The sequence below is a fragment of the Dama dama genome, chromosome Y (assembly GCF_033118175.1).
Source record: "Dama dama isolate Ldn47 chromosome Y, ASM3311817v1, whole genome shotgun sequence".
Taxonomy (NCBI): Eukaryota; Metazoa; Chordata; class Mammalia; order Artiodactyla; family Cervidae; genus Dama; species Dama dama.
The window spans coordinates 12234904-12257532 of NC_083715.1; the positions used below are offsets into that span (position 1 = coordinate 12234904).

At 41.8% G+C, this 22629-nt stretch overlaps 1 protein-coding gene across 1 annotated transcript; it reads right to left on the reverse strand.

The window, feature by feature from the left end:
• Positions 1-1107: 1107 nt before the first annotated feature.
• On the reverse strand, positions 1108-22400 carry LOC133053515 (ubiquitin-like modifier-activating enzyme 1). The gene is made up of 25 exons (XM_061138098.1): positions 22284-22400; positions 22108-22166; positions 21840-22008; positions 21612-21746; positions 14774-14880; positions 14471-14561; positions 14230-14362; positions 11828-11925; positions 11579-11725; positions 11272-11448; positions 11051-11155; positions 10880-10960; positions 10397-10552; positions 8393-8558; positions 8083-8279; positions 6287-6351; positions 5750-5945; positions 4747-4821; positions 4437-4623; positions 2686-2774; positions 2357-2449; positions 2042-2233; positions 1673-1774; positions 1468-1568; positions 1108-1305 (listed from the first exon to the last, which is right to left on the reverse strand). Exons 1-25 carry the CDS (start codon positions 22398-22400, stop codon positions 1170-1172), a joined length of 3174 nt encoding a protein of 1057 aa, XP_060994081.1. The 3' UTR covers positions 1108-1169.
• Between the last annotated feature and the right edge of the window lie 229 nt (positions 22401-22629).

Genomic DNA, 22629 nt, shown 5'->3' on the forward strand with positions numbered 1-22629 from the left:
TGATGGACTGGCTGAGCTAGCTGCAATACCCAGGTTTGAGTGGAAGAATAAGGGATGTTTCCAAGCGGTGTGTTAAGAACAAGGGTCTTACATATCTGGATGACATACAGAGGGTATGAGTAGTTACCTTTAAGAACCCAAGCTGGTACCAGAGGGTAAGGAAGGGACACGGTGGCAGGTGAAAACACTCATTTCTTCAGCCATCTGGACAGTGTGCCTGGTGTGCTTGACAGTGTTTGTGTGGCCACTGTTGGTACTCTCACTGCTGACCTATGAGAAAAACTCCTTTACGTCTCCCCAGTCTGCTGATATTCAAGGGAAAAACAGGGAGACCCACAGATGAGGGAAGCAGGGCACAGCACAAAGGGACATTTCTTGTCTGGTCAATAATTTCTTCCTAAGTGTACGAGACATCTTAAGGACATTAAACAGTTGAGCAGAGCTTAAGATGAGGCTCCCGCACAGGTAAAAAGCATGGTTATAAACCATCTGAGTGCAAGTAAGCTAGAAGAAGACCAAGCTCTGTATATTCTCACTGAAAAAAAAAAAAAAAAAACATGTGCAATACTACTTGCAACACTTATAGGTATTAATAAAATCTTTTTATTCTTCCAAACAACTCTTCATCCGATCATTCAAGAGATGAAACAAAGAATATTCACTCTGGCAAGATTTAGAATTCAGACCCATAATCCAGACCCAGAGTCTACCACCTTGAAAACTGCTATGGCAAGATACTTGTGGGAAGGGAAGGGAGTAGAACTTCAACCAGATTTAATGTAAGCGGTAAGACTAGATATGCTCTACATCCAACCTAGAATGTCTCTATTTCTCTGTAAGCAGAGGACAGGAGGAAAATGGACCAAGGCAAGCATCCGGCAGAACAACTGGATGTAATCTTATCTGATAACCCTGAATTTGAGAGAAATTCCACACGGGTGCAGTGCGGAGCTTTTTGGATTAATATGTGAACCTGCTCCTTCTGAAGACAACTAGGTTCGGGCCTCTGCCAAAGGTAGGATAGGACACGCTTGAATGAACTCCTCTTTATTAAGAATCCCAACACTACACACAGCAAGCAGCAACAAGAAATTCTCAAAAGGACGTAAGGCTCAGCTTATGCCAGAAAGTTGAGCTGACTGAAAACATGGAAGAGGTGCATAAAGGAATTAGCGAATGGTGTATCGTACATAAGGAACCTCCACATCTTTGCCATCCTCATCACTGCAGCACAGCTCAAGCACCAATGCTTGCACGTGGTGTCCCAGCTTTTGCTTTGATACTCGACTCACAATTTCTGTCATCCTAGTATGAGGAATAACAGGGTCAGGTAAGTAGAAAAAGAGGAAAGGACATAAAGGGGCAAATAACTAAGGAAAACGGTAAACATGAGTTGCATAGATAGCTGATGCTTCCTAGCCGAGACAGGACCAGAACATTTCTCCCTGCCCAGTGAGCCCAACTCACGATTGATCCATCCGCTCCTTCAGCTTGCTGGGTGGCATGAAAAAGGAGTAGAGCATGGATACACCTTGGGATAGCATGGTGATCTCCAATTTGTGCTCTGACTGAAGATAGTAGAAAGGAGGGGCCACGGTGTCACTAGGATGGACAATACCAAGGACCTGGACAAGCACTACTCTACGTGTAGTAAGTGAAGAAGGAGTCTTACCTTAAAGTGGTCAAGGAACTGCTTGAGGGTCATCTCTTTACCATTAGGCTGCAGCCCCTGGACCTCAAAGCGATCCCAAAGTGTCCACTCTTGGTTATAAAACTGCAGGATAAAGCACAGCAGAGTAAATCAGGGGACAAGCCGAGGTTACACTCTCCTCTTTAAATCACAGATATGAGAGTTTCATTTCCACAGTGCACAGGTTCCAACAGTGAACACGGGGTGCACAAAATTAAAGCAAACCTCCAGAATGATGAAAACCAGAGCCAGTTCTCCAAGGATAAGATACATATACTGCCCACTCATATACATACATGTGTCACTCACTGATGCGTGATACCGAAGGTTCCCATAAATACAAGAATTTACCTGGTGACGGGGTGGGGCAAGGGGCCCAGAGAAGCAGAAAAAGGGCAGGGCCAAGTTGATGAAGCTATTCTTATAGGACTCAAGCTGTTGGTGTCCCTGTACCACTTTGTACAGCTCCAGACATACAAGGCCAACTACAGCTGCTGTGGTTGTAGCAATGGCTGGGATGATCTTCCCTGCAATCAGCTTGCTCTATGACACAGAATGTGACGAGCAGAGGTGATTGTTAAGAGAAGTTGACAGCCCACTGAAAAGGTCATATGTGGCAGATTCAAATTTAGAAAGGGTTCAAGGTTAGATCCAAATTTTTGTTACCTTATGCCGGTCTGCGAGGGGAATGTTATAGTTCTCTGCCCGGAGATTGGATGCAGCCACAATGAAATCCATGTGGAAGTTGGTGTCATCATCCTGTTGTTGAGTGGAGACAAGAGGAAGAATAGAGGAAGCAGATCAGGAGCAAAAGGCTTTCTAGATAGTACTACGGACCAACATCTATTTTTCCCCATTACCTGCCAATGCAGCCAAAGATGTCCCAGACCACCAAAAAAAAAAATGGGCCATATGGTAGGCGTGTAACCCCACAAAAGCTAAAGATGGCTCAGCCTATCCTCCTATCCTGCTGAGGGCACCCCTCTCCCAAGCACCTTCTCAAAGTTGATGGGGTACATCTTGAACCCAGAAAGGCTCTCTGGGGTTGGCAGCATGGCCTTGAGCTCCTGTAGGCGGTTATCATCTGCCAAGAGGAGGTAGTACATGTCAGTCCTCAGATACACATTAGATTCCAGGCCAGGGTCTGAGGTGAAAGCAGGAGTCCAAAGTAAGGCAGAGAAGTTCACGCAGATCAAGGATTTAAAAAGGAGAGACATCACGTGAGAGAGTAAAAGGAAGCAGGAAAGATAAGGCAGAAACACCCCAAAGAGAAAAGAAGTAGACAGGTGTGTGGGACGTGAAAAGGAGCATAACTAGAGACACTGAGGGACAACGACTGAGACACTAAGAAAGGTTTAGACAGCAAAACTATTTTCAATAAAGATGGATGCAACCCAGGTTGCTCACTGATGAATGAGTGTATACAAAAACGTGGTCTATCAATTCAGTGAAACATTAAGTCTCCTTAAAGAGGAACATTTGAAATCCTGGCAGTTTAACAGCACAAATGGCCTCAGAACTACATGCTTAGCCAGAGGTAGAAAGGCAAGTACTGCATAAGGTTACCTAAAAATCAAAATCACAGACACGGAGTATACCTTAGTGTTTGCCAGAGGCAGAGGGGAAGGGGACTGGGGTGTTACTGTTTGATGGGTATAGAGTTTAAGATTTGCAAGTTAAGTTCTAGAAATTTCCTGTACAATGTGACTGTATTTAATATTACTTAAGCATAGTTTTAAACATGATTAAGATGGTAAATCTCTTGTGTTTTTTACCAAAATATTAAACAAACAAACGCAGGATGTCAATGAGAACATAAAATAAGACATCTTAAAGAAGAACGACACAGACAAGGGGAGATAAGAAGGAAGACGCAAAAGCAAACAGGAGACCAGGGGATAAAAGTTACAGAAAGGAATATTGCAGGGAAATGCACCGATAGGAAAGAAGAGAGTAGTGAAATGGGATAAACAGGACATATCTGAGAAGGAAGGAGGGGCATAAACAGTGCAGTTTAAAAAAAAAGTGTACAGGAAAGAAGACAGTAGAAAGTACCTGAAGGGGAGACAGGTAGGGAAATGCATAAAGAGAACTATACAAACAGGAATGTGAGAGAGTAGCTATTTCAGACACAAAATGCAAAAGATGTAAGAGGAGACGACAGACATACAAAGGAAGAAACTGAGGGATACAAACAAGATAAAATGTAGGCAAGGACTTCTAGAACACGAGGTGGGGAGGGGAGACATGGAATTTTGAGTTGGGGGACAGTTACAGATGGAGAGATGAGGAATATATTGAGAGAGAGATGAAGAAAGACATACACACAGATTAATAACAGGTTAAAGATACATATCAGAGAGAAGTAGGGATGCAGATGAGGAGATCTGTCAAGATGAACCAGGGAAGAAATCAGGCAGAGAGACTACTGGTGGAAATCATATCCATTTCTACCTCAGAAGCACACAAAAAGTAGTACGGAAAATAGAACAAAACAAAGAGAAAAAAAAAAAAAAACACAAAGAAAAGACATGGTCCACTCAGAGAGGGAGAAGAAAGAAGTAGCGCGAGAGAGAATTTGTCTCCATCCAGCCCACTGGAAACTGAAGAAGGAAAGAGGGCGGTGGATCAATCTCAGACAGGAGATCTCAGAGCAGAGCCAGGGGCAAAATATCAGTGTGCAGGAGGCTTGCATGGACATGGGCCACAGTAGCGTGGTGGCTCCAGCCCAGCTAAAGTATCTCACCAACGGAGAAACTGGTTTGCAGCTCCTGGTCAGAAACTTGGATCCTGACGCCAGACTTCGGGGTGAACTCAGGGACCTGCATAGACTGAATGAGTATGGTGACAGCACTCCGGTCCTGAGAGCCCATCATCCCGTAGGTCTGGGCAAACAGGTTGGCAGCAGCTATCACGTAGTCCAGATGCAGGGGCTAAGAGAAGGCAAGGTAAGGAAGGGCAAGAACATCTGTACTCCCCTACGGAGGCTCAGCCTCCTTACCACCCATTCAGCGACTTTCCACCCAACTGCAGGAGACCCAGGAGAGTAGACTTACATTGTTGACATCAAAGATGAGTGGGTGTGGGCAGCGTTTAGGCCCGGACCAGAAAGGGGCTCCTGAACCTGTAAGCTAGAAGACAGAAAGATTTAGGGGAGCAGACCCTGCCACAAGAAGTCTCTCTGATAACCACAACTCCTCATTTTCAGTCCCAGAAGGCCCAACTCACTATACTTTGACACTCATTTTCTACCAGATAGGTATTTATGAAACTTTTACAGACTGCCAGCCACTGTGCTCTTCTTGTTCAGATGCTAAGTCATGTTCAACTCTTTGGGACCCCATGGACTGCAGCACGCCAGGCTCCTCTGTCCATGGGAGTCTCCAGACAAGAATACTGGCCTGAGTAGCCATTCCCTTTGCCAGGGGATCTTCTTGACCCAGGGATCGAACCCAGGTCTCCTGCACTTGAGGCAGATTCTTTGTCACTGAGACACCAGGGAAGCCCACCAGGCACTGTACTAACAAATTAATTTACTAACTTAACAAAGAGCAATTAACCTTCACAAAACTCTCATGAAATTAGGTCATCACTATTCCTAATTCCATGAGTATACTGAGGTGCAGAGAGCAACTGCGTAACTTGTGCCAAGAGAACACAGCTAGATTCTATGCCATTAACTCCGAATTTTTTCTTCTACAGTTTTGACAGTCTTGACTGGGAATCTGGAATGACACATCCTACGTCTAAAGGAAACTGATACCAAGTATCTGACAGCTAGAAGAAAAGTTTGACTGGGCATTAGAGGAGAATGGTAGCAGTCTTTGACCTCAAAAATCATTTGCTTATTCATTTTAAGAGCTCTCAAAGCCTTGCTAAGCTTGACACAACTGAATTAACTGGAATGAATCATGTCAAAAGCATGGCAGAAGCCAACACAATAGTGTAAAGCAACAACCCTCCATTTAAAAATACATTAAAAAATATTAAAAAAACCCTGGGGCAGGCTGTTCCCAGTAAAACGGTTCTGACAAATGGTCCCTGCAACTGTGTTACTACCTGGTTAGGAGGAAAGTTATGCAGCAGCTGTCTGATGTTGTTGGAGTACTGGGTGTGCCAGTGATAGTACGCCCAGGTCACACAGTCAGCCCACGATTGTGGCCGTTGCAGCACTAAGCTGCGCTGCACGGCCTCCAGCACCTCCAGAGGCTGGGTGCCTGCCAGGCACAGCGTTCGTTCCACAAACTTGGCGTCTCTATCAAGAATCAGAAGGGAAACCAATGCAGAATTACACAGTGATTCCAGGAGTAAGCTTATATCTGCGAAAGTCAGTCCTGACTTCCAAAGGTATAAGGCCCAAGCAACCACTAATTTATTCAGAAAGTAGACCAGGGAATTCCCTGTGCTTCCACCACAGGGGGTATGGATACAATCCCTGAGTGTCCACACACCACTGTGTGATACCTGGTATGTCCCTGACCCTCCCCCCACCAAAAAAAAAAAAGTACAGTAGGTCCTAACTGTTAAATGGTCACAAAATGCTTTGACTGACAGGCCAGAGACAGGGTGAGCAGGCACTTGCACCAAAGTACTCACGTAAGGTATTGGTTGACATTTTCTGCTGGCTGCTTGAAAAGGCCTTCAAACTCATCCCGAGCCCACTGCAGACAGAGCAGAAAACATTACACTGAGATACGGGAAACAAATGAGGTATGCGAAACAAAGTTAAGTTTCTGCAGGCATTAGAGAGATCATCAGGGAAATACAGTCAACAGGAAAACCACGGCTGCTATGGGAAAACAGGAATGAACCCATCCCAGTGGGACTCCTCAAACTTTTAAACACCCACCATTCCATTTAAAAATCAATGATGTTAATCTGGGCAGATTCCTACACAAGTGTAAGTCTGTGGTAAACTTATTCTGAGGCTGAACACGTTACCTAAGGTATGTCATGCCTCAAATTAAAAAAAAAAAAAAAAGTTCACACCAAGAATAAAACATGAATGATCTCTCTACAATGATCTTGCAGGGCCTGTGCAGAAAATAATAATAGCACTTTTCCTGGAGAATTAAAGAGATAATATAGTCCCAGGCAAAGTGGTGTAAACCATCCTGTTGGTGGAGATCCAGATTCAAGTGCCAGCTCTGCCACACTTGTGTGACCTTCAGGTACATCTTGACTTTTATATCCTCATTTCAAAATTCTGTATCACTAGTATCTACACCTCAAGGAATTAATATCATAGAATAAGCACACAAGTATATATTTTAAACTTATTTTGAATGTCACAAGGACATACCAAATGTAACTTCTTTACAAAAGTCCTGTGAGAGTTACTACTTTCACTTCTGTTTTACAGATAAGGGATCTGAAGCATGAAGAACTTAAGTCCAAGTATCAAACCAGTATTCCTTTCAAAAGCCCTTTTACTGGCCTCTCTGTATGTTAGTAGAAAGAAACAAAGTAACAGAACCATAATCTTGCAAAGGTTTTACATATTGAAACAAACAGACACACACTCCAACACATCTTACTACCTCTCCTTCTGTCTCTAACTATAGATATATAGTCTCTAACTATAAATATATACATACACACACAAACATGGGAGGCATGGACAGGCGGAGAGACACACTGTGTACTGAGTCTGTAAGTTAAAACTCATCCTGAGAGGAAAAGTGACAGATTAAACTGTTTCTTCTCATTTTCTTACTACTCCCATACTTCCTAAACATCCTCAAAAACTGCATTAGGAATTATTTTGATAAAATGATGGTTATTTTGGGACCAAAAAGAAGATGGGATTCGGGCCAGGTTCTGAGTGGCTGCAAAAGGGAGGCTTTTATATTGTCAATCTAGATGACAGATATGCTCTTATATATACATACACATATATATATATATATATATATATACACACACACACACACACACATATGTACACACACACTATATAAACAATTATTCTGACAAACAAACTGCTAAATGTGTTCTGGACAAAAATCAAAATGTTAGTCGTAAATATGTACTGAGTAGAGAGGGGTTTAAATAACGAGCAGAGCTGATATTAAGAAGTTGATTTTGTTTAGCAAGAAAACAGTATCCTCTACACAAAGACAGACATCTTCACATCTTAGATTCATGCTTCTTAAGTAAAATGTTTTACATAGTATACATTAATACTTCCCTGTATGTTTCCAATATAAAATTCCCAAGTTAAGAAAAAGCATTCCAAAAAGGTTAGGGTTGTAGGTCTAAAATGAATGAAGGAGATTTGAAGGGAGGGCACATCTTATATACACTGAGGCTTGCATGACTGGAATAAAAAGAGCTTGGCATTGTCTAGATGCCTGTCTGTTCTACCTCTTTCTACCCCCACAGCTGATCACCTGCAATGTGTGCTCGATGGCATTCGGGAAGTTCTTCAGCGTGCAGATGGGGATGGACTTCTCAGGAGGGTCCTGGCTGGAGCTGTATGACTCTGTCAGGAAGGGGATAACCACTTGTACATTACCCTTGGTTCCCAGTGTTCCTGACTCCAGAAGTGGCTTACGGTAGTAAACACAACGGCGGTCCATGTACATGCCTGCGGCAAAGAGTCAACAGATGAAGGGGAAGTAAACATCAGTACAGATGACACTCCCTCCCCAAAACACAAACATGGCTCTGTCCTGGTTCTCACCCATGCACAACACTTACGGGCGTCCACATTGTCCAGGGCATTGGCCACACCATCCAGGTTTTGGAAGAAGTCATCATCATACACATGCTCTGTCTCAGGGCCCACACGGTTCTGATGGCTTATGACCCGGATGTGTGGATTTATTTGGCTCACAGCTGCAGCAGCTGTATCAGACTTTGACTTCTGGGTAGTGGCAGAGGAAACAGAACTGTCATCCATATAATCACCCAACTCACCTGTGCAGGCCTATTCTGGAAACTGATTAAGTAATGATGCACAAGACCAACACTGTGACTTCAGGGGCTCGGTGGCATATGACAAATGCCACATAGCTGAGGCTGAAACAAATGGGCAACAGGGCTTAAAAAGAAAACAGTGATCCAACAGGAGACAATGGGTCGAGCACCTGTTTCTTCTATCTACCCAACACGTATTGTTAGTTTTAGTTACCAGCACCCAGAATGCACATGGGGTGTGTTCACTGAAAGAAAACCAAGATCGTCTGGTTTACAAAACCAGGATCCTCTGAAACCCTGTATTAGCTCAAGTTCCTCTTCTGTTCAAAACCCTCTATCACTTCCTAATTTCAACTAAGGATAAGATGAAGTGGCCCCTATTACTTTTACAAGTTTCTCTATTCCTATGATCTCCCACCGTCTCTATCTCTTAACCACAGAAAAAATATTTCAGCCTTGAGATTTTCCTCATGCTGCTACCTTTACATAGTATATTCTTTCCTGAGATTTCTTCCACTCCACCTCTCTCCTTTTTAATTCTCTGTGGAAATGTCACCTTTCCAATGAGACCTTTTTTACCACATTGCAAACTACCCTCTCATGACACTTTGTTCTTTATCTTGATAATGATTCTTACCCTAAAACATTATTTTTCACCCCATGTTCAAACTATACATTTTGCTATTAGTATTTATCCATTCTAGCAGTTGAAAATGTAGAGGTCTTAAAAAGGATTGTTTTTTAATGTGATGCAAAGCCATCACTATTTCCTACATTAGACATTTAAACAGAGAAAGGTTTAAATAATATTAGTCTGCTTAAGACTATGATAATTCCATTACATAACACCATCATTAAGAAAAACACTGCAACATGAAGACTTTAAGACAGGTTTCAAGTGTATTTACAGTTCTGCACATTTCTCTTAAGCTATTTTAGAAGACAGATGAATTTTCATAACTACTGCAGTCAATGCATTATATATTTTGTTTAAATGAACCTAAGGAATATTCGGCCTTACAAAAAATGTTTCAGTTAACAATTTTTAGGTGATATTTTAAAACTACAGAAAACTTGACAGGTGTTTACAAATGTAATTGCAAGGTGAAATGTGGAATCCATATCAACATTCACTGGTTTTCAATTCCTTTTGAATTGAAAGTGAATTTCCTTAATGCACAATTCTGTACCATCATACACTGATCGAGTCATTTGGAAAACCCTGTGTCCTTGTCAGACAGCTTTTCAAAGTAGAGAGGGAGATTCACCATTCAGCTGGTGAAATGAAAATAAAAGCAAAATAGTGTCCTAGTAAATCTTGAAACATCTATGGACTTGAGGAAACAGTGCTATCTACCTCCACTGAATTTTGAGAAACTCTCAATGTTATGTCACTGCATCAGAGAAGAGCAGAAACTTCTCTATGTTCTTATATATCTCAACTATCAAAGCAGTGCCTAGTATCTGCATGATAAAACGAAAGGCAGACACTTAGCACGCAAAAAATAACCCTGACTTTTACATAAAACTTCCCTCTATATCCTAGCTTCTGTAGTCTCACATAAGCCATAACTAAAAATCAAAGGAAAAAAAGTAGGGAGAGATGCAAAATGACAAATGCAAGATATAAGTACTCAGTGACTGTCTGCTCAAAGACTGAACCATAGAGAAAAAATAAGGGAGGAGCTGAAGGAAAGGGGTAAACAAAAGAGACCTAAGTTAGCATGACGGATAACAAAGAAAAGGAGAAAAACCCAACAACTTAACCCTGTCCATCTCACTCACCGTGACGTCCCAAGGACGGAACAGAAACTGTCGGTTCAGATTTGACTTCTCGATGATGTCCATGTCTGTTACTGTGATTGACCCACCATCCCCACAACCTAGCCCAATCATGGCAAAGTTCTTGAGCAGTTCACAGCCAATGGCCCCTGCGCCCACCTGGGAGGCAGTCAAGAAGACAGACAGGTAATGGTTAGGGGCACTCAGGTAACAAAGCCACCCCAGTCCTATTCCTCCTGGAGACTGTAAGAGAGGGCTGGGCAAGAGACTCTAGTATTGAATATTTAAATTCCAGGAGTATTAAAACGCAAGGTCATCAGGAAAGAGGCAGAAGACCAGGAACAAAGGAACTGGTATGAAAACAAAATGCTAAACAAAAGAGATGAGGGTACAATCAAACACCCTCCCTTCTAAGGCAAAGACTCCAGAAGAGGTGGCCAGAGCTAGGATAAATAAAAGGAGCTTGTTCCCAATAGGAGTTCTCACCAAGAAGTATCTCTGCTTGCCCAGTTTCTCTTGCAGGCCGGAGCCAAATACAGCCACCTGCCCATCATAACGGTTCTGGCACTGCGTCATGTGAAGGGAGGAGAGGATTAGAGAAATTGTACACCGGAGAGGACCAAAGTAATACCTTCTCTGTGGGCCCCCATCACATACTGGAAGGCATTTGTCCTCTGAAAGAGCCTCCTGGTCCTCAGGGAGACACTCAAGGGCATCAAAGTACAGCCACTGCATAATAGGCATAAACTTTCCAGAGCAGGCCTGACGAGGAGGTAAGAAAGGGGAAGTGATCTCTGGTTAATCAGAGCCCGACAGCAAGTAGCAGAGTCAGAAAGAAACCGAGCCCACTCCACCACTATCCTTCTACCCACACCTACCTTCATAACCTCCTGAGCAGCCAAGCCCCCAATGAAGGCATTCATGGGTGCTAGATCCCCAGCAGCCACGTAAGCCAGCTTCCTGATGAGGTCTTCATCCAAACTGTCTTGCTGCACTGCTGGCAGGGCTTGATCCTTCACAGCCTCTGCTAGGGTCACCAGTTCTGCTGCATCCTTCTGGTAGGACACAAGAAACAAAGACCCAGTCATGCCACTGTGAGGAGAGGGAGGGGTAGAAAAAGTAAACAGAAGCAGTAATGGTAGAGCTTTGGTGCAAGGACCCAGGCTGGCTTGTTCACCCACCTACCTCACTGTGGGGCCGAGGGGACCTGCCATGCTGAGCACAGAACTGGTGCAAGGCCTGGAAACCAATGTGCAGTTGAGCAGAGCGAGAATACTTGGAAAAATCTGTTATCACAAAGTCTGGCTCTGCCAGTGAGTTGAGCAAGGATTTCTGGTGGAGAACAGAGAAGACCACATCAGAACTAAAAAAGCAAAACAAAATGAAGTGAGAAATACCTGGAACCTTACAGTACACCCTCCTGCACATACTTACAAAGCTTATCTTCTTAGTTATTTTGACCTGACTGACAATGCCTCCACAGATATAATCAGAGAAATTTGAGGTATCGCAGATACTAAAGGTGTAGGGCCCTAGAGGATAAAAAGCATTAAGATTTATCTGTCAATTCACACCCTCCCAAGATCAACAGGACTACCAAAACCAGAATGGAAGAACCACCCAACTCTCCCTCTCACCACCCACCTCTCCCTTGGATTCAAAGTATGGGATCAGCAGATGCAAACTATTATACACAGGATGGATAACAACAAGGTCCTGCTGTACAGCACATGGAACCATATCCAATTCCCTGTGATAAACTATAGTGGAAAGGAACACATGAAAGAATGTATATACAACTAAACCACTATAAAGTAGTTCGACTATAGTAGAACTATAGTAGTAGTATAGTTCTACTATAAAGTAGAAACTAACACAAGATTCTAAGTCAACTGCACTTCAATTAAAATACTTTCATAAGACCCAGAGGGATCGGGTAGAGAGGAAGGTGGAAGGGGGGAGCGGGATGGGGAATACATGTAAATCCATGGCTAATTCATGTCAATGTGTGACAAAAACCACTACAATATTGTAAAGTAATTAGCCTCCAACTAGTAAAAATAAATGAAAAACAAACAAACAAACAAAAAGCCCCACAATGCTGATTTCTTCAATAGCATAGGTACTCTATGTCCAATATGTCACTCTGGAGCAAAAAGTAAAGCAAGCACTTAAAGGATCCAACATCAATGAGATAAGCTCAAAAATTATGAAAGGAACACGAAAATGCAGCTTGAACCTCTAAAATCCACAATTATCTTCCATCCATCAAAAATTTCCAGGTCATGAATCTCTGGCTTTAATTTTCATCAAATCTGTAAACTTTGAAATATTATTTCTTTAAAAAGCTTTTCTGCCTCACACCTTTGTTGGGATTTATTAGATTCCATGTATTTTTTCACTTGAAGCAGCCATATGTCTTTTTTATATCTTCCAAATCATTCTGTACTATATTCATGATTACGGAGAACTCTGTTGACACCTGAAATATATTTATGACTTGACAGGTGGTGCTAGTTGTAAAGAACTTGCCTGCCAATGCAGGAGACATTAAAAGAGACCCAGGTTTGAGCCCTCAGTGGGAAGATCCCCTGGAGGAGGAAACGGTATTCCACTCCAGTTTTCTTGCCTGCAGAATCCCACGGACAGAGGAGCCTGGCAGACTACGGTCTGTAGGGTCGCAAAGACTTGGACACAACTTTGGTGACTTAGCATGCATGCATGTGTGCGCTGATTTTATATACTTGGTATGTTTAACAAATTAACACACAAGAAAAAAGTAGTAGATTTAATAAAGTAGAAGAAATTATCCATGATACAACAAAGAGCATGGAGAAAACCAAAGAGCAAAGTGGCTTAAAACGCATGTAACTGGAGATCTGCAAAGAGATGATGGAGTGGGGAGTGGGCTGAGAAAGTAGTACTGAGACGAAAGAAAGTGGTGGGGGTGGGGGAGGGCACAGACATATTCCAAATCTGATAAAGCTATGATCTCAGAGGTAATATAAATTTGAAAGGAAGCACCGAGAAAATTACACAAAGGTCTACTATCATAATTGCAAAATATACTAAGGTATATAATCATCAATCCATTTCTTAAGATCAGTGGTAGAAAATTTAAGAATGTTAAATACGAAGGAACAAGGATAAGAACAGGAGACTTTGTGGGGGAAAACAGGCAGGAAAGAAGAGTACCACATCTTTAAGCAATTATATCTAGAATGCTACACTCTGCAAAAATATTTTTTTTTTCAAAATCAGGCATTCTGAAATAAAGACAATTTCAAACATCAAAAAGCAAGAAGAGTCACCACTAAAGTACAACATATGATAGAGCCTGAGTGGAAGCAAAATGGTACTTGGATGCACATCTAAATGTAGAGAACATGTAACTGCCAAACCCCAACAAATAATTTTAATTTGACAATTATAAAATAAAAAAGCTCTTCTAGTTTTTAATGCTTGAAGAGGTTTATGACGCACATGAAATTGCAATTATTTTGGTGTGTGTGTGCGCAGTGATAAAGTATTACTTGGAAAAGCAAATGCAGAATTTACATTTACACAGTCTAAAAGTTAAAGAAAAAATAAAAGAGAGGTGCAACCAATGAGCCAAATGGAATCAAATACTAGCGGTATTCATCTTTCTGCTTCTAGGTTCAGTTCACAGTTCTCAGCTAAGGCTACATGGACACATGTCTTGTAAATCCCAGGTGAGAGATCAGAGAGTTATATCCTCTTGGTCTGTGGTGCAATTCAGTATACATACATATGACCACAGGGACAATTCTCCCTTTGTTCTAGGTAATCATTTCTTGACCCCCAGCTTAGCATACCCAGGACGTTGATCTCTAGTGGACAGATGCCATTGAGTTCATTCATGCCCTGAACTTCTGTAAAGGAGACGAAGTCACCACTCTCAAATCCGTGTCGGGACTCATCCAGGCAAGTGACAATACCAGGGTTGCCCTGGTTGGAAGAGAAGTTAAAGAAAGTCTCACATGTAGAATCAGGGTACCCGGGGCATAGACAAGGACCAAGGCTACAAACATGCCTGCCTTGGGCCAGACTCCATACCTTGGTAACCATAGAAACCATAGCAGTGAGAGGCTGTTCCCCATTGGAATCCGTGAGGATCATTTCCTCTCCAAAGTCACAGAATAATTGCCTGTAAAAGGAGAAAACAGGACTGAGACCTGGAACTTGGGTACTGAGGCATCATGCTGGTAATATGACAGCGCTTACGCAGTATGGGCAGCGGTGGACATGCAGACTTGTATACATGGTTTTCCTGAGAGTATCATTAGGGCACTGAGAGCCAGGGGGGTTTTGGCCTGGCCTAGGAAGGAGTTAGGGATAAAGGGAGAAGGTGGAACTCACCCAAATAGACCTCGAGTGTCTGCTACCACCAGCTTGATTCCGTGCCTGTGACAGAACTCACCCACCTTCAGCTGGTCCTCCAAAGGAGAGTTGGTAAGGACCACCACCTGTAACAAGAAAGCAGCTCACTGAAAAAATGACTGGCACTGAGGTGAAGGGGAGGAAGGAAAAAAAAAGGAGAAAGGCAAGTCAGGAACTGGCAGAAGGTCAGGGCTCCAGCTTACTAGTTCTGACCTTTTCTACAAATATAAAGTACATGTTTTATACTCTGTCAGGGGACGTTCAACTTTCAGGGATCCAATATGTTATTCTCTTCTTTTGTGTGCCATTTCTCAAGGACTCTCTATTCCTCATCAGTTCCTGGAAACCAGCGACGAGCAGAGGTGCACACAGTTCTCAGGACTGAGATCATGAGAAAGAGCACCTTCTTGGACTCCTTTCAGTGACTCCCTTCAGTGACATTTTACTTAAAGGTAATTATTCAGTTACACCCCTCTTACTCAAGATATGGAATACTTTCTGGCCCTTTAAAGGCTGTTACGTGCTTGGCTTTGTTTTTGCTGAAAGTTTTTACTCCCTTACAAGTTGCCTTGTATGAAGATATATAAATGTGCGTTTCTGCAAATAAAGCACCCTTGTTTCACTCGAGACCTGGGTCGCCTGCACCCCAATTCTGGTTGACCCCAGTCCCCAGGTCCCAGTCTGCAAAGACTGTGACAAGTCGCGCCCCAACAGGGACCTGGTGAATGCCCTTGACAAGCAGATGGAGTGACTGTTAGGACCTACGGAGTTCGGTAATTGCAGGGTTATGTGACAAATGGCTGGAATGCCCCAACCACTTTTCTACTTTACTTCATCATTTATTTAAGGTTCAGGACTTTCAGTTTCACATCAGCAGACAGAGGCTTGTCTACAAACAGAGGTTGAATATAATCCCTGGTTCCCTGATGAAAGCAGTTCCAATTTAAAAATTTGGAACTGGGTTAAAAAAAAAAAAATTAAACAAACCACAAGACAGAGAGAAAATATTCCAATAGATTTCTGGCCGTTGTGGGCCTTCATTAAAGCCATAATCTTGCCATTTCAAGGCAATTCTAGCCCCCCGATAATCATCAACAAACGTAACTCTCATTATACGAATATAAATTAAATGATAAGACTTTACAAAAGGCCCAATTAGAGCAACATAAAATGTTTCAAAACTTTCCCACCATCCCTGCTCCGGCTACCCCAAGCACTCCTCTTCCTCTAGTAACAGGAACGAAAACTAAGGTCCCCTCAATTAAAAAACAAAATGAATCTGATGATGATTCTTCTGCTGCTCTCTTTGACACTAAAGCCAACGATACTTTTTGATGACAATAATAAGCCCATGACACACACTCATTTTTATGAATACAGATGATCCACTCGTTCTTCACGATGAAGGCTTTCTGATTTACTGACTTTGCAATCTCAAGTCTCTGAGGCCAATGATCTTCTTGCCTTTCCTGTGTAAAGAAATATTAATGCTCAAGGGCAACTAACAGCTCAATATGAAGGCACTGGTTTTTCTCACATGCAACAAATGAAAAAGGTTGTAACAATGTATGGCCCTTATTCACCTTTTACTAAGGAACTTCTAAACTCTGTGGCATCTTCTATTGAAAATTTTATTCCTTATGGTTGGCCAATTTTGATATAAGATCTTCCTAAACCAAGAAAATATCTTCAGTAGATAATATAGTTTCACAATGTGGCCCAAGATCATGCCAATTCTAATGCTCGAACTGGCACTCCCCAAAACCAAATTACTTTTGAAATGTTAACCGGTAAAGGGCAATTTGATTCGGTGCAAGTTCAGATACAATGCCGTCCTTTATTGCATGAACAACTGAAAGAAGTTGCCCTTGATGCTTGGGATCAAATTACTCCTCAAGGGGAACCTAAAGGTAGCTACACAAAGATATTATAAGGACCTAATGAAGCCTATGCTGATTTTTTAGCTAGACTGGGAGTTGCCATCTCCCATAATGTTCTCAGAGAAGAAGCCAAAATACAGTTAGAAAAACTGCTTATATATGAGAATGCAAATCAGAAATATCAAACAGCCACTGCTCCAATTCATGAGACCAAGAATCTTATTATTTGAAGGCTTGTCACAACTTAAGATTAAAAACTCAGAAAACGCAAATATTAGCTAAAACAATGGCTGCTACCTTTAAAAAGGAAAATGAAAGATGTTTTGTTTATGGCGATAAAAGCCATTAAAATAATTGCCCTAACACACACACACACACACACACACACACACATATACAAATTGAAACTATTCAAAAGCCTCCAAAAGTCTGCCCTCACTGTCATAAGAGGATCAGTTCAGTTCAGTTCAGTTCAGTCGCTCAGTCATGTCCGACTCTTTGCAACCCCATGAATCACAGCACGCCAGGCCTCCCTGTGCATCACAAACTCCTGCAATTTAGTCAAACTCATGCCCATGGAGTCAGTAATACCATCCAGCCATCTCCTCCTCTGTCATCCCCTTCTCCTCCTGCCCCCAATCCCTCCCAGCATCAGGGTCTTTTCCAATGAGTCAACTCTTCACATGAGGTGGCCAAAGTACTGGAGTTTCAGCTTCAGCATCAGTCCTTCCAATGAACACCCAGGACTTATCTCCTTTAGGATGACTGGGTGGATCTCCTTGCAGTCCAAGGGACTCTCAAGAGTCTTCTCCAACACCACAGTTCAAAAGCATCAATTTTTCGGCGTTCAGCTTTCTTCACAGTCCAACTCTCACACTGGGCTAAAAAAAGGTCAATCTAAATATGATGTTGAGAGAAATCTTATTTCAGGAAACTCAAAGATGGGGACTCACCAGGTCCCCATCAACAAAAACCAGGCAGCATCCAACAATGCTGCCGTCAATATACCAGTCATAAATGATTCTCTTCTTTTTCCTCAAACAGTCCCTTCTAGAATACTATATACCTTTACACCCTCTAGACCTAGAGAGACTTGCTTTCTCTCTCCCTTATCCTAATCATAGGGGGCCTCACAAACGATATCAATAGACTGTACTGCCTCAAAAAATGATGAAGTCTCCTATTATATGTCAATATTATGTGGCCAACATGCTCTATTACACAATAATGCTGGCTCATTACATCAAATTTGGAAAATCCCATACCGACATGCTAAAGAAATCATTAATAACTGCTCTACTTATAGGCCCCTACATCTTCAACCCATTACACAAGGTATCAAACCTCGAAGATTACAACCCAATGAACTATGGCAAATAGATATAACTCATTGACCTGAACTTTCTCCCTCTGCCTTCTTACATGTCTCAACTGACACAAATTCTTCTTTTATATGGGCCACACCTCTCCGAGGTGAAACTATACAACATGTTATAACCCACCTGTTAACTTGCTTTGCAATAAAGGGAACACCTAGTTCTATAAAAACAGACAATGGCCCTGCCTATATTCTAGACAATTCCAACAATTTTTACACTCATTTTCTATTAAACATATTGTAAGTATTCCTTATAATCCACAAGCACAGGACACAGTTGAACACTGAAACTATAAATAAAACAATTAAAAAAGGGGGAACACACAGGAACACATCTATCCTCCTTATCCAGAGCAGACTTCACTAGATTCCAACACAATATATTCTTTAATCCTATAACTACTATTAATACAGCTTTGTTTTGCATTTTTTAAACTTACCACAAGGAGATATTTTGACAAAAGCAGAGAAACATTTTGAGGCATTGAAGGAACACCTCCCTTCCTCTGCCTATTTGGTATCAAGATGGGTTGACTAAACAATGAAAAATTGGAAAATTACTATTACAGGGAAAAGAGGTATGCTTGTATTTCTCCAGCTGGATCCAACGAAATCAGTTGGCTCCCTCTTCAGAAGAGCTGCCCCAGGGGAGCCACTGGTCTTCAAGACAGAGACGAAACGGCAACATCCCCAGAAGGAAGAGTTTCCAGTACAAGCCATGGTGGCTTTAAAAACTGCCAAGAAATGCCACACTGAACGTCATCGCCCTTTTATTTCCCTACTTGGGGACAGATAAAAATCCTTACTAATCAAGCTGAAACTCTCGTTTCTCAACAGAGAATTCCTCAGAATCCTGAAAATATTTTTGTCGCTATGCTTGCTTTTGCTTCTCCCACTCAGGCTGACTTGATTAAGCACACTTATTGGGCCATACCTAACCCTCCTTTATTGCAGGTCACGAAATGGACAGACATAGGACTGATCAATCCACTAATAAGTCAATACATATGCCTTTTCCTTGGAACTTGGAGGGGCCCTCTCATCCTGAGAAAGAAGGCAGATTGATTAACATCTCTCTAGGCTAGTAAATCCTTCCTTTTACGCATGGGCCCAGCAGTATCATGTATTCATGTTCAAGAAACGTGGACTTTTGTCCTGCCTCCAAAAAAACAACTTCCGCACATTGCTTGGACTGTTTACTGCCCTGTCCTTTTATGAGAACCATGTCAATACGACCAAAACTCTAGGAGAAGGAAAAAAGTTGGAATATAAGGTGTTTACTTATAAGGACTTTAAATACACTCCTGTTTTTTGGGATATATGTCAAGCTAAATCAGGGAAGTTAATGTTTGTGGCCAATTACACCATTGTTGACTGTGGACCCTATGATATGTGGTTATCTAACTGCTCAGATGATATTAACAGTACTATGTGTTATTATGTTACTCAAGTAACATGGAAGATTACCAACAGTTCAATGGAACACTTCCATGACAAAGGACTCCCTGGCTGGCTTGATGGCGGAATGGCACCTCCTTGCCCTCGAATTGTCCTCAATATACAGACTGGACCTAAACATTGGGACATCTGGAGACTTGCTGTGAGTACTGAAAAACTTGAAACTTGCACTAGATATTTCACAGAGACTAGCTGTAATCATAGTAACTATTCCTTCCATTATAATCATTCATATTTTATATAAGCTCGTGTTCCCCTTCCGTTTGTTACGGCCACAGGAAACTTAAAATTTAATAAGGCTTTACTTTCTATGACTTGTATAGATTACAAATTGTATACTTGTCTTAATTCCTCTATTTCTCTAAAAAAGAAATCCCTTTCGATTCTTGGATCTCCACTTAGTCTAGGGTTGCCAGCAGATCTCCAATGACAGTGGGAAGAAAGTCCTATGACAGGACTTGCCTCCCAGTTACTCAGTAAATTACTCTGACGATCTAAGCAGTTAATTGGATGGCTGATTCTTGGCATTTTGAGATTAATAGCCATTTGCACTACTGCTATTGTTGCAGACACTGCTTTACAAACTTCAGTTCAAACATAAAACTTTATTCAAAATTGGACTAAAGATGCTCATTCTATATGGGTCACTCAGGTTCAGATAGACGAAAAAGTTCAAGACAAAATTCAGAAATTAGAAATAGCCATCCAATGGGTTGGAGATCAATTAATAGATTTACTAAAACAAATATTATTAAACTGTGGTTGGAATCCTACACAAGATTGTATCACTGCTGTTCGGTTCAACCATAATGCTTACAATTGAGAACAAACCAAATTTAAACTGCAAAATATACATAATAACACTTCCTTAAATGTGCAATTGTGGCAAAACAAAATTTTGGAAACCTTCTCTAAGAGTCTCCCCTCTTCCAACAATTTGGAAACCTTTGCTGAACAGCTAACTGATAAATTATCTGGGCTGGACCCTCAAGGATGGTTTTAAAACATTACATGTAGTATCGGATCTGAAACTATAACACTGATAACTGTCCCGGTGATTACATTTGTAGTATACCGATGCCTTTCAACTAAAATTGTTCAAACTAAACAAGCTCAATTGGTCAGGGCCTTTTTCACAAAAGTGTCTACAGTCACCCCCAATTATGAACAAATCAAAAAGGGGGAATCATCGGGGGATGTTCAACTTTAAGGGATCCAATATGTTATTCTCTTCTTTTGGGTGTCATTTCTCAAGGACTCTCTATTCTCTTATCAATTCCTGGAAAACAGGAATGAGCAAAGTTGCATGCAGTTCTCAAGTCTGAGATCATGACAAAGGGCACCTATTTGGAATCCTTTCAGTGACTCTCTTCAGTGACCTTTTACTTAAATGTAATCTATTCAGTTATGCCCATTTTATTCAGGACATGGAACGCTTTCTGGCCCTTTAAAGATTGCTATTTGCCTGGCTTTGTTTTTGCTCATTTTTTTACTGCCTAAAGCTGCCTTGTATGAAGATATATAAATGTGCGTTTCTGCAAATAAAGCAACCTTGTTTCGAGACTTGGGTCCCCTGCTTCCCTCTTCTGGTCAACTCTAATCCCCAGGTCCCGGTCTACAAAGACTGTAACAATACTCAGTGAGGGTGAAAGTGCAAGATAAATATGAATTCCCAGACTATGACAAGAAATGTAAAGAGGTATTAATGGGACAGAATCTGAAGACCAACTAATTCACTTCTCTGAAAAATGGACACCCACTCCTACCTGCCTACAACCCAGTATGCCCTTTCACATACTCTGTAAAAGCTGGCATTTAACCCCAAATCACTACACTTTCATTACTTTCCATTTTAATACTAAACAAAACAGGACAAAACTAACCCTGCTCAGCAACAATATGGAAAGAGTCCTTGTCCGAATCTTCTTCCCTATTCACAAGGGTAAGTTCCTACCACTATAACAAGAATTCCAGTGCCCAAGTTCTTTAGGAAACCCCAAGCAGAGTATCAGCACCCACAGGCCCAGTCCATTAAAAAATATATTGGACAAACCAGAAAATGAATCTGAGAAAAGGAAGGCAAGTTGATGCTGCAAGATACCTGGAAACCACTAAGAAAGTCTTCAACAAGGGCACCAGTGTAGGTGCTGACTGGCACATAGTGGTTGAGTTCAGCAAGGCAGGGCTGTGATGCCTCAGCACGGTTCTTACCAATGTCCTCCTCTCGCAGGTAGAACTACAAGAAGGTACAGAAAGGAAAAAAGTGATGTGAATGCAGAGATCGAGCTGTTTGGTGCCGGGGCAAGGGAAGGGAGTCAGGAAAGAATACCTGGGACGAGAGGTCAGCCCACTGAGCAGTGCCCTCATCATGCAGGGTGACAGCTTTGACACCACCAAGGATGATATTCTTGGCAATCTCCACCCCTAGGCCCCGAAGTCCTGATACCAGCACAGTGGATGCCTGGAGATGCTTCATAGCCTCATGGCCGAGGACATACCTGCAAGATTTGAAGAAGACTTGGTTAGGGCTTGGCTAACCCTCCTTTATCTTCTGTGTCCCTCTGTGGCTTCATATAACCAGGTTTAGTCACACTTACAACTGTCTAGAGTAAAGACCTTCATCTATGTCTGTTTCACTGCCCTTTTTTGGCATTCCCTAGGAATGGAGGGAAAAAAGTTTCAACAAGATAAAGTAAAAGCTTAAATAACAGAGATACTTTCCCACCAACCACAACACCATCCCACCTCTAAGATTTATCTTAGAGAAACTCACGCTGGCTGATCCTGATGGCTCTTCGAACACTACAGAACAAGCGGAGGAGAAATCAGGACTTGGTTTTGAATCAGGCCCAGACATACACTGTTTCTTTGACAGTGGCAAGCTAGACATCTTTAGAAAAAAAGTCAGAGATGAGCCAGATGTAGGCAGACTTTTTTGTTAATGGTAACTCTGAGGGAGAGAAGGGATTTAGTACTAATAATCTCATTTAAGAAAAGAAAAATGAAAATATGCTAGGTACCAAAGCCACTCTGAGATGAAGGAAACAGAAGGCCGAGCTCAGACAGCTGACATACCCTAGGAACAGAAAAAAGAAAAGCTTCAGGAAGATAACAGACTA